The sequence below is a fragment of the Xyrauchen texanus genome, chromosome 10 (assembly GCF_025860055.1).
Source record: "Xyrauchen texanus isolate HMW12.3.18 chromosome 10, RBS_HiC_50CHRs, whole genome shotgun sequence".
NCBI classification, from domain to species: Eukaryota; Metazoa; Chordata; class Actinopteri; order Cypriniformes; family Catostomidae; genus Xyrauchen; species Xyrauchen texanus.
The window spans coordinates 32,886,660-32,899,804 of record NC_068285.1 but is presented as its reverse complement, the minus strand read 5'-3'; the positions used below and the strand labels follow the sequence as shown (position 1 = coordinate 32,899,804).

Below are 13,145 nucleotides of genomic sequence, written 5' to 3'. Positions count from 1 at the left end.
CCAAACATCACATAAAGGCATCATTAAAGTAATCCATATGACTCCAGTGGGTTAATCAATAATTTCTGAAGCAGTCCAATAGGTTTTGGGTGAGAACAGGTGAAAATCTAACTGCTTTTTCCACTATAAATCTTGACATTAGCAGTCTCCTTGGCAATTGTGATGTCAAGCTCAATTAAACTTCCTAGAGTGCCATCTAGCAGTCTGTGCATGCATCGAGCACTAGAAAGAGTAATCGATCTTGAAATCATGATTGTGCTTAGAGACTGCAATGGCAAGATGTACAGAGAAAAAGGAATTATATTTTGGTTTGTTCTCACCCAAAACTGAAAGATCACTTCTAAACACAGTGATTAAATTACTTGAATTGTATATATTACTTTTCTGATGTATTTCTGTAATATTTGGACCTTTAGAGTTCTGGCCACCACTTGCGAAATATTCTTCGTTTGTGTTCTGCAGAAGTAAGTCATACACATCTGGGATGGCATAAGGGTGAGTAAATGATGAGATAAATTTTGTCTTTCAACTAACATTTTAACTTACATTGAACCTTGAAAATTCCTTAAAGAAGAAAGTGATTAATGAGGTAACAATTGTTTATTGTTGTAAAATATTTGTTGAAATATTGGTTTTATTGTTGTGTTTATGTGGATATGTAAATGTTTTATGTGTGTGTGAGAGAGGGGAGTGTAGTAATGAAGAACAAATAGTTTGTTACTATAATCGAGTAACATTTTTGAATATTTCTACTTTACTCAACATTTCTGCTGATTGAAAGAGTTACAATAGGGTAGATAGTAACCATGCTTGAGGTGTTGTGCAAACATCTGTTCTTCAAAAATCACTCGCAGGCAACACTTTAAACACATAAGTATATTTGTTTTCAACGTCAGTAAAAGGGGACAATCATTATGTCCTCGCATGAGGTTTTCATGCAACATAGTAGAGGAAAGTTGCCATAGAGGGTGCAGCATCAAACATGGTCTCGGTACAAATATGGAAGCAACATGTATGCCAGCAATGTGAGAGCTAAACAGATAGTGGGCATGTATCGAATTAATGAGCAAATATCATCAAAGCTCTATCACTGTGTTAATTCAAAGCAGGAGCACCTGTTGAATTCAGGCCAAGTATTGTCAGTCGTTACATAAACCAAAAGAAAATCAAAGCAGTGGCATTTTCTTGACATTTGTTAATTCAAGAGTGGAAATAAGCCCTTAGTGATCGCTTTCAGTATCCGAACTCTCTATTACTGTAGATGAAAACAATGAGGCTGTAAATCTTTTGGTGAAACATGATCATAAATCATAGTGTTGCACATTCCTGTCTATGTTGTTAATGGAGCACTTTTGACAGTACCCTAACAGATTGGGAATTTGAGTACCATATGATGCGGGCTAAAAGTGTCACTAGTTCGCTGCTTCAAGGTGGGGGTTTCAAAAACATACTGTTGCATATAAACATTTTGAACTACTCAAAGTAATATTATAAAGTTAGCACAGATGCACGCATACACTGATAACATGCAAATCTTCACTCTTGCATTCAAACAAACACGCATAACTGCATGCACACAGATGAAGCGCTTTAAATGATATGTGCTACCAGTGTCTTGGATTCAAAACACAATGGAATGTATCCCCTGATGCAAATATTTCCTGCAATGCACTGAAAAGCCTTGAATTAATAACAACTTGAAACAGCATAATACATCACCAAGTGTATCACATTTCTGGTTCAACAGTAATAAAATCACCCTTGATAAAATAACCATAAAAATGCAAAAATAAAGAAAGAAAAATATGGATGCAAACCACATATTTACAACAAGAACAACAAATTTTACAGAAAAAAGAGAAAAGAATGGGATCCACAGCCTTCTCTTCGTAAAATAAAGATCATGAGCCCCGGAGCAGAAAAATTCAAACATTCAATCCATCAGTCCACTTGGTCAATTGGAGGCAAAGTTTTGGATACTGCCAAAAGCTACATAATACTGCCGTAAGATGCAAGTGAGTAAAAAGATGTCTAAAATTGCCTTCATTTGTAGTTGTAACATGTTTCTATATGTATGTATACTGTACATACACATAAATATCAATATAAAAAGTAGATGGGGAACTGTGCCCTCACAAAACAAAGCAGGAAAGAAACAAAACCAAGAACCGGACAGATATTAAACACAAGAGGGATTAAGGAAGGTGGGAGCGCATGCACGATTCCTAGGAACATTCTCTTGCAAAGTTTCGACCCTTGATCACGATAGGCCGCTGAATTCTTGGAGTTGAGCTCTGCACCAGCTTCAGCTTCTGCAGAGACAAGGATAGGTGGCACGCAGCAGACAGAGGACATCTTGGCAGGTGTTGTCTTTGTTCTTCAGATGTATGCATGTCCTTTCTGGGAAAAACTGAAAGTAAAATCGTTGCACTTTTTAAAACTCTTCCATTTGAAACACAAAGAAGAATAACAGACAACAGCTTTCATGCATTGAGTGCCGGTTTTCTGAAGAGACTCAAAACTGCGAGGCACTGCTTGGGTCACACTGCAGTAGCCGCACAATGGAGGGGTCACTTTTGGCACCTTTTATGAACTCTTCCAAAGACAACTTGCCTAGAAAGTAAGACAGAAATGGGGGGAGATAGGGGTAAGTACAGGGCTGATGTCCTGATATCCACTAGAAATAAATCATTCAAACAGCCCGGAAGTAGTCTACATCTTACCGTCATTGTTCAGGTCCATTTGTCTGAAGATCTTGTCTGTTCTCTTCTCTGGTGTAGATTCATCCTCAGGCATTTTCATCACTGATGACACCATCTTATAAATGGCCTGTCAGAGACAAAGAGGGATATGAATAATTAAATACTTTTAAAAAGAGGAAACTTGACTACCGTTAATGTAAGTCCATTCATAAATGGGAATAATTGTGGCATTGTAGTTTTTTCTTCTTCTTTTGGTTAGACTTTATACAGGAGATAGGATTATATGTTAACGATAAATGTATAATTTGCTTTTCACACTTTAAATTGTTGAAACAGTGTAATTCTAAACCATGGGTTCACATTATAATGGGTTATTTTGTTCCATGTTTCACACCGTTTTAATAATTGCTTGTTCATCTATGAAAATGTTGGTGTGTATATCTGATCTGGCTGTATTAAGTCAACCTAAACGTGCAAAAACATACAATATGACCTTCTTCATTCCAGTTCACACATTTGCATTCAATGTTTTGTAATTTTTTCTCTCAGATGAAATCTGGTTTGTGAAATCGTGCAAGTGAAGCACAAGCAATATAAATGGAGACAGCCTAGTTGATAGCTACTGAAAAATATAGATACTTTTTGTGTGTGTATGTGTGTATGTGTGTGTGTGTGTGTTGTAACGGTGTCCTTCTTGAATGTCAGGAATACCTTGACATGCTTTTTATATACGCATGGAAAAGGCAGTGTTCCTCGGGACTGATTGTATATAGGCTACTAAATTATTGAGAATGTAAATATAGTTAATCATATTGATCTCACATACAACACGATGGCTAGTAATAACTGTCATTTTCAATGCAATTCCAAAGTTTGTACATGCACTTTGATAGGACCTCCTGGTGAATTTTCCAAACTGCAAATACACAAAGTTAAGACATTGTGCTGAGAATAGATGTGGTTCTCAGTCGTCTGAAGCACAAAAATAGCAAATCAGGCTTTGATCCATTTACATGGACCTCCTATACTGTATATATTATTTTCAATACACCCACTGTTTATGTGGATACACCCACAGATAGTGCAAACACTCACCACCCATGCCCATTTACACGTTGCTCATGCACTGAAATTGATTTAGTGCTGGGTATGTGTATACAGCACTCAGTGGCAGCACTGTAAAAGGAACATTTTCCAAACAATTTCTTTCTTCAATGAAACATAAGGAGATGTTAGGCAGAATGTTGGCCTCAGTCACCATTTACTTTTAAAGCATCCTTTTTTAGAGGCTTACATTCTGCCTTACATCTCAGTTATGTTCCACAGAAGAAAATAATTCAGTAAAGGTGACTATATGATGACAGAATTTTTAATTTTTAGGGAAATATTATTTTAAGAGTGTTGTTATTGAAAGTATTTCTCCCCTATTTTATTTATGTATTTATTTATTCTACCTTTATTATGAATGTGATCGTTAATTTTTCAACCTTTTTCAGTATTTTCCTTGAGTATGTGAAATCCTGCTCCTCCTATATAAAATAATTAATTAATCAATAAATAAAACTTGCTTGAAAAAAGAAATAATCAATAGACCACCTTCACTTTATCTAGCCTGCACAGGTTCTGCAGGGGCAGCCTATCCAATATTTTCCCTTAAGCATATCTCACATTACATCCCTGCGCTGAGGTTTACTATAAGCCATAGCATATTCAGCCAAGTTGAGCATGCTGGGAAACTCTGCTTTTTCTACTAGATATACCCAGTAATTTGGAGATGTTGGTTTTAAGTCAAACAATTATGTAATGTTTTTGAGGGATATTCGTATTCACAATTGGGCAGACTGCTGGTGCCATACTGTCAGCTTAACCCTGCACCTTTTAAACGCAGCCACCGTGTTAAAATATGTAACACGCTGCAATCTCTGTGTGCCAGCTACCTCAATGTGTTGTAACCTCCATGAGCTTGTGGATAATCCTGCCATTCTGCACACACAGGGATAAACCCCGGTTAAATTTAACTTGTTAATCCAAGAGAGAATTGAGCATGCTAACCACATGCTAATAGCTTCCCTCTTCCCAAAGCACAGGCTGAAAAGGGAGCAATCATTTGGGAGAGAGATTTTTCTAAACATTTGTTCTAGATCTCCCCACCAGGAGTCAGGCTTCTCATCCTTGTGTTTTCTGCCTAATGTGAAGACTATAATGGGCACTTCATAAAAGTAACTGCTGGTTCAAAATTCAGAGGGAGAATCTTTGACTTTTTGTGATAAATAATGCATATTGTGGGTCAGTCTTAAGTGTTCTGAGAACACATCAAAAGAGCAAAAACAACGAGGCATGCTAGGGTGAAAGGTTGAATCATAAATAAGACGCTAAATGCCCCAGCACACTTACGGAGAGGTTCTTCAATTTCAGAGGTAAAAAGAAGTTTGAAACAGCTGAGCAATGACATTTGTGATAATGTGTCATTTGTAATGTTTACCTTAAGCGTTCATGATGCTAACATGCTATACGGGCCAAAATATGCACAAATTAAATTCTGTTCTTGTATTTTTTGATAACACTGATACTACTGCAAAAATCGGTTTATAAAAGAGTGTTAATGGGTAGAATACAGACAAAAGAATGAAGATATATCTTTTTTTGGACAGATGTGTGAATGGCTTTCACTACAGAAAGCCCGTGAGTGAAGCAGCATATCAAACAACAGTGTGAATGGACACTTAAAAGTATTTGAGTAGATTTGATTCCTTTTGTAGACTAACAAAAAAAACTGCATGACATGTTCTTGGAAAATGACTCTACACAAGTTTTTTTGCATCATCATTAGGTTCTCTCATGGCATCGTCCTTGAACATTTTGCTGCTTTAATAATGCTCTCCAGATGAGACATTTGGCATCTGTCTTGGGGGCAGGGGGATGGGGGGTGTCCCCGTTGAGCACCATGCCACAAAAATACTGGAATACATCTGAAAAAATACATCTCAGCTAATACATGAAAGTTGGCAACCCTTCTGCTAGGATGTTCTTGGTGGTGGCTTATTGACCCAAGTCAAAAGAGGCAACCCCTCTCTATGATGCTGTGGTACTTAGATGTGTCAGTTTAAGTCTATAGGATTTTCTACCCATTTTATCACCCAAAATATGAAAAGCTCTGATTGCATAGAAAAGTAATAGCACTCCCCTTCTTAACCAGCCACTAATTTGAGGTCTCATTGAAGTCCATAGCACAACGGTCTGGTATGAGTTACATGCTGAAGTATACTTAAGTGTTAGGGGTTGCAATATCTGATTTATGACACAGTATATTCAGAAAATTCCCAGAATGCCTTCTGACCTGCACAATCTCTAGCATTTCATCACGGCTGATATAACCGTTGCCATCCAAGTCATACATGCTGAAAGCCCACTTTAGCTTTTGCTCCAGTTTCCCCCGTGATGTCACACTCAGAGCAATGATGAACTCCCGGAAGTCAATGGTCCCATCATTGTTGGTGTCAAACGTACGGAAGACATGCTCAGCGAACTTAGAGGCATCTCCATATGGGAAGAAGTTGGCATAGATCTTCTTAAACTCCTCAACATTCAAATGCCCACTTGGGCAGTCTTTCAGGAACCCCTGTTTAGGGTGAAAAACATAAAAGAGCAATTAGCACAACCTTTAATACAGTGTTTTTTTTATCTGGGGGTTGCCAGTCTGTTCTGAGGGAAAAACAATGTTAAAAGCAAATAATAAAATGTGATTAATCATGTAAATGTGCATGGATAGGATAGCAGAATAAATAGGCTTATCAATGTTTAAACAGGAGAAAAAGCTTCCCATATTTTTGTGGTCAAAGATTGTGTGTCCAATCAAACTCTGTAATATAGCTAATATTAATCAAATATATGTCCAAGTGTTTATTCCATGTGTTAGGCTGGTGAATCATACTTCTGCTGCTGTTTATACATTTACAGTACAAAATTGTCCTTTTTTATTCAGCCCACCAGTATGTCAATTTGCATTTTGGCCCTATGCAGTTCATGGCAGGGCTGGACTGGGAAGAGAAATCGGCCCGGGATTTTACATGGCAACTGGCCCAAAACTTGTTGAGCGGGATGGGTGGGAGGTGTTGGGGGTGTTCGTTGTCCTTTTATGCATATCGCGGCACCGTTTTGTGGTCCATTCTGCATAACGCGATGGCTCATTTTAGCTTATCGCATCCCATTCAGTACTTTCACGGCTAACCGACCGGCCCGCTCTGTTCTCCCATTGGCCATTACACCCCTGAACATCCAAAAAATGTGTCGGGCCGGTATGCCGGATTACAAGTTCAGCCCTGGTTCATGGTAACATTAATAAAATCCATATTTGATTTTAAGGAATTTTTGTTTCTTTTGTGTGCTAAACAATATAGGTACCGTGTAGGGTCTCCACTTGATGTCCAAGGTAAAATTTCGGTCCTGAAACAAACCCAGTTGATCACCACTGCTCATGTCAGATACAGGCATTCAGTGACATAAGCAAATATGTTTTACCAGTGGCGGGCCGTGTCTAGGCCTTCAGTGTGACTCATGCCATTAAGAAAACACAGTTTCACAATGAATAAGACACCCTATGCCTTTGGGCATCATACATTATGTCGCAGCTAACTAGTAATACCAACTGAGATTTTAAAAACACATCCATGCACGACAGCCAGAACTTGAAATTACACTTAATGCTCAAGAAAGCCTAAATTTAACTGCAGCGTGATTGTTTTTTTGTTTTTTTTAAATGAACAGACATTCAAAAATCTAAAATTTTCATATGAATCTACCAAGGATGTCTATAATACCTGGAAAAATCGAATAATATTTTCGATATAAATGTTGCTTGCAATACATTTAGTTTTGCCAGGGTACACAGCTATGCTGCGTTACATTCAAGTTGGATGTGTGATATTCCTATTTATATAATCCACTGGTTTTATACACCTGTTTCTGCAGGTGTTTGTTAAACAAGCTTTAATATCATGTAATGTGGAAACAAACTCATGTATCGATATTACTTAATAAAGTGAAAGTTTATCACTTACTTTGTATATCTCCCTGAGTGTCGACATGTTTGTGTGACATCATGCACCTGCATCTAAGCGAAATCGGAGTTGAGAATTTCTGCACGAGACAACAAGTTGTAATTCTGACTTCAAGATGCATTTCTTTGCACTTTTCCTAGTAGGAAGTTGTAAAATCGGACTTTCCAGGCGACACTTTTCAAAACTTAATCCGACACTGAATGCTACAGTAGCCTAATTTACTCTCCTGATGTTGCAATAACAATGCAAAAAGCACTTACCAATTTGCTTGAAGTGAAAATCGGTCCTCCTTTCCTATTGAATAAATTAAGCAATCACACATCTCGTGTTTTTAATCCATAAGGATCTCTTTCTCAATGGCAATAACAGCAGTGATGACAGCCGACTCGTCAGCAAGATCTCGCGCTCTTCGCTTTCAAATTACGTCACTTAAAGCGTGATTGCGTCACTCAAGGCCAGCTAGAAGGCCTCCACCTGGACATATCCTAATGATCACACCCACCAAAGAACAAATAAATCAATCTGATTGGCTGATGAATCTGACAATCTGACTTTGGTTGATCATTCATTTGCTTGGATTCTGAAGAAATTCTGAAGGCCTGAGGGGGTGGAGCTCAGACTCACGTGCCGCTTCAGGCATGTGATTTGTGAAACAGTTGTCACACTTTGCTTGCAAGCATCATGCAAGCTCTGACTGGATAAACTTTTCGTTTTTCTCTGTTTGTAGATTAATTAAGAGTGGAAAGCGATTAAATATACATGGTGATTGAGAATGAAAGGACTCAAAATAATTATTTATTTGGTATGTTAGGCCAGCATAGAAGGCTTTGCTGGCCCTGAGTATTCGCCACTGTGTTTTACAATCCCAAAACTCCAAAACACATAAATCATTTCTCGTTAAGATGCTGTAATTTCCAGGAAAAGCCCTTCCTATGAAGCTATTAACATTCAGCCGAGATGTTGTGGGTTTCATTCCAAGTCAGAAGATCTGTGATCTGCTGTTTTTCAGCCTCAGGCAAGCGTGGCTAATGGTTGCTTAAATTTCAATATATGGGGCTTATTTCTTTCTTGTAGAAGGGTATTTTCTGCAGCTATTCATGTGTCTCCTCTGGGGCAACCAAGCCTGGGATGCATATACTGTATTACTCTCATTACATGGTAATTTCCCATGGCTATCTCTTGTAGAAACATACACGAAGTGCTATATTTGACTTTTCGGGAGGATGTTGGCAGTTATTATGTTCAAATATGCCAATAGTCTATGGATAAATCACACGACAGAAAGATCTATGCATTGGTTTTCTTGAACTACAGGCACTTTTTTTATCACACGGTCCCATTTGTTTTTATTTCAATGGTAAGGTTGTATTTGTTAACACTAATTAACATAGGTGTTATGAACTAATTTTCACAATAATTTTACCATTTGTTTTATTCTTGGTGAATGTTACTTTATAAACATAATATTGTTCATCGTTAGTTTATGTTCATGTCATAATGCATTAACTAATGCTGATGTATACAACTTTTAAGCAAACGTGTTCGTATACAATATGTAGAAAATTTACATTTAACAAGATTAATAAATGTTGTAACCAACGATTTTGCCTCTAAGAAAGTTTTTTCACTAGTTATAGAGAAAAAAACAACTATAACTAGTATTTATAAGATAAATATTTGAACAGAATTTTTTTGTTGTACATCATTACCATACAAGATGTTATTTTGTCAAATTATGCAAGAAAAATGTATTTAATTTTGTGTAGTTAGGATGAAAAACATTATAAAGGCTAATGAGTCTTTTAAACATTTTATTAAATGTTTAAAATTACTTTTCCACCAAATAATGTTACCAACACAATACATCATCTGACATGTGGTGGAAAGGACATTTGTTGGATTTTTTATTATTATTATTTATTTTATTTATTTTTTCACAGAAAAATTACAGTTCAAAGGTCAGATGTAATTTTAAAAATTAAATAAATCTCGTGTGATGCACATACATAGACTGTTGGATCCTGGACCAGATCCACAAAAATCTTCTTAAGAAAAAAAAATTAAGAAAGGATAAATTATAAGTAATTGTAAAAAATGTTTGGAAGAAAGTGCAATTCATGAAGAATATTGATAAGACTATCCATAAGATTTTCGGGAATACAAAATATTCTTTCCTTCTTTCTTAAGGTAGAAAATAAGAAGAACATAGCAGTTATGAAGGATTTTATTCTTTAAAAAATGTTTTGTGAATCCTGCTGATTGTTAGTAAAATGTAATAAACTAGTCAGCGTGTAAAACATGTGTGTTTTAAATGAGTTATTTTCTAAAAGTTCACCAAAAGTGCCCATAGTTGAAAAAAACACCCATATCTTAATCTGAAGTTGCCATTTCTGCCACTAAAGACATTTTGCTAAAAATACAAGTATTTACACATTGTGTTGAGCATACATATCTCACTCCTGTCTTCTGTTCCCTGCTATGAAAAATTGCGCCCACCTTGTACCACTCCTGCAACTCGTGGTCAGTGAACTCTGTGTTCTCCCTCAGGTCCTGTAGCATCTCTGGCCTGAGCTTGCTGTTCTGCTTTCCCATGTTGATAAGTCTCTGTGTGCGCAGTGTCAACGCTGAGGCCTCTGGTCAGACCTGTCTGCAAAAATGATAAAAGCCAATTAAGAGAAACCTAAATCCATTATACACAGTTTGATATCTAGCAGTAAGTCTCCAGTTCAAGTGGAAAGAAGCTGTTTTAGTTAAGAGGCTAGGATCAAGATTCAGCACCAGATTACAAGTGATTAGAAGGCATCATGGCAACATGAACATGAAATTTAAACTAATTAAAAACCACAAGCTTCTTCCATATCATAACAACTTGTGTTTGAACTCTTTTGCTCTGGTGTGACACCCATCAGGGAAGGCTCAGTGAACTCTAATATCTCTCCTGACATTACATGGATAATTAGCAAATATGTTTGTGCGTGTTAGCGTGTTCGTTTATGTGTACATGTCCACGTGAATTGATATCACTTTTACCTTCCTGTGTACAGAAAGTGCACTGATAAAAATACAATCCATAAATGCCTGAATGATTTAAAGAACACATGGACTCAAAATTTTAGTTTTGGGGCTTTTAGTCTATGCTTATAAGCTTTGAGGTCATCTATATGCTAGTGTACTTCAAAAAAGTAAAAAAAAAAAAAAGAAAATTCACATTTAAGTTAGAACTGTGAGTAATTTATGTTGTAGAACAAAATGTCCAAGCATCTTAGTGTAATTTTTTTTTACCACAAACCTTATTTTACTTATAAATTGAAAAAGCCCATTATAAAAGCCCACACAGAAAAGTCCTGAGACAACTCATGGTGAATTAGCCTTCAGGGTTTGCCCACAAATTGATGTTATGGCTGAACAGCTCTAATGGCAATTTTTTTTAAATGACAAGCTCAAACTTACTGTTTTAAAAGGAAATACGTCAATACAGTAAAGATGTACTACTGTCTCACCTAGTGATTGCATGGGGTCTTTAAAAAAAACACAGTGAAATAAAATTTAAATCAATCAAAATTAATCACTCCAAATATGACAGAAAATTCAACATTTACATTGAATTCTGTCATGATGTTTTGAGAACACAGTGGTGACAGGAGCCCCAACTACCTGTGCTAATTATTAACAGTCGCCCACACTTACTGTTAGATGGGCAGCGAACCGAGTCCACCCTGTGCACCGCAGCAAAAACACTGGAGGAGGATCAGTACACAAACAAGACTCTGAAAGTATCCACTACCGAGCGCCAGGCACATTTATCTCAAACGTGCAGCGAGCAGTATGCGCTCGATGAAGAAAGATGAACTGACAGTACGTGACAGAGGGAAAAGTCTAGTTCGAATTTAAGCTCAAATATCTTACATAAGCATTGACAAAGAAGCTATTTACCTAACATTTTCCAAACTCTATCACTTTCAGGAATGCTAATTTTCATGTGATTATGGAAGATAGCAGCCTGTCTGATTTGATGCATGTTGAGCGCTCGTACTCTTGGGAGAGAATTAAATCCCAGCAGAGAGGAATCAGATGACAGAAAACTAATTTAAAGCAATCTTTTTGCTTTCCATAAGCATACTCTGAAGGAGGACTTGCCATCTTATGAAGCTACACAAATCAAGCTCGCTCAGCGCAGTCAAACCCCCATTACCTCTGGGGTTCAACAGGTCTTTAAAACCCCAGGGAAATTGCTTGACAAGCACAGTTTTCTTTCCTGTGTTGACATCTTTCCAACGGTAGTTCCAATTGTTAATACATTTCAGTAGTAATTACAATAATAATACTCCTAATAAAAATCCTAAAGCTAACCCTAACCATAACAGTGCTTAGATTGGGCCTTTTTCTGGGCATGAACAGTTACATCATGGTGCCTCATGTCTGGATTTCAGCACATCGAGTCTGAATTAGAAAAAAAAAATAATAATTACGAACACGCCGATTTCCAGTGTAATCATGTTGCCTTCACTCTTTTAGGAGCGCCCTAAAATAACAGGCACTGGTAAAACTACTATACTATAATGAAATATTTGCAGTTTAGACTATATGTTGCTTGTAAAACAAAATATAGACAATATTTAGACATGATACACTGCTTTTAAAAGGCCGTCAAACGGTAAGATTCTTTTGGGGCTCAGATGATGTAGTTATGCCATCTACCACTAGAGGCTTACCTCAGCTTAGTCTTAGCTAGTCAGAGGGTATTAAAGGGAGGAGTTTCAAGGGAGGAGTTACTATACATAGGTTATATTTTAAGTCTGTTAAAAGTGCACTAGCATGTAGATGGTCTCAAAGCTAACACACTAGGACTAAAAGCCATAAAATTACAATTCTGATTTCACCATGGCCTAGTCCTGTGATTAGATGCCGCAACTCTTTGTGCTTAACTTGAGGCTGATCTCCAGACTTAGCCATTTACGGTTGAAGCTACAGAAATTGATTTAGTCCAGGGATCAAAAGGAGGCCAACGGGGCAAAATGGAGGGGGGAAATGGGGAAGAAAAAACAACAACAACAGCAAGAATGCAGAGCAGGAGCAGCTTACACTGGCGGCGGTCCCAGTGGTGATGAAAGAGCATCACCGCAAATTGTTGGTGTTGGACTGACCAGCAGATATCTAATGGCTCTGTGCCGTGTCTGTTTTCATTACGCTGTCTGAAATGTGCCTTGAGCAGCTCTGTGCATACAGTATTTGCTGAGTTGATGTAGGGCTGGGTGATATAGCGAAGTCTCAATATTTTATAGCCATTTGACAATATTCCAAATGTATCAATATTTATGTATTTTCTCTGAAATTACTCATAAATTAGTTTTTGTGTTTTTAGTCAAAGAAACCATATTTTAAGACA

General features: G+C 37.1%; 1 protein-coding gene across 1 annotated transcript in view; it reads right to left on the bottom strand.

The window, feature by feature from the left end:
- Positions 1–834: 834 nt before the first annotated feature.
- The window catches only part of LOC127650977 (hippocalcin-like protein 1), a 62,806-nt gene continuing 50,495 nt past the window's right edge, over positions 835–13,145 (bottom strand). The window contains exons 2-5 of the mRNA XM_052136662.1: positions 10,256–10,406; positions 6,040–6,321; positions 2,724–2,829; positions 835–2,613 (exon numbers count right to left, since the gene is read on the bottom strand). Of these exons, the coding sequence (XP_051992622.1) occupies positions 2,516–2,613; positions 2,724–2,829; positions 6,040–6,321; positions 10,256–10,351 (582 nt within the window). The 5' untranslated portion in view covers positions 10,352–10,406 and the 3' untranslated portion in view covers positions 835–2,515. The remainder of the gene's footprint in view (positions 2,614–2,723; positions 2,830–6,039; positions 6,322–10,255; positions 10,407–13,145) is intronic.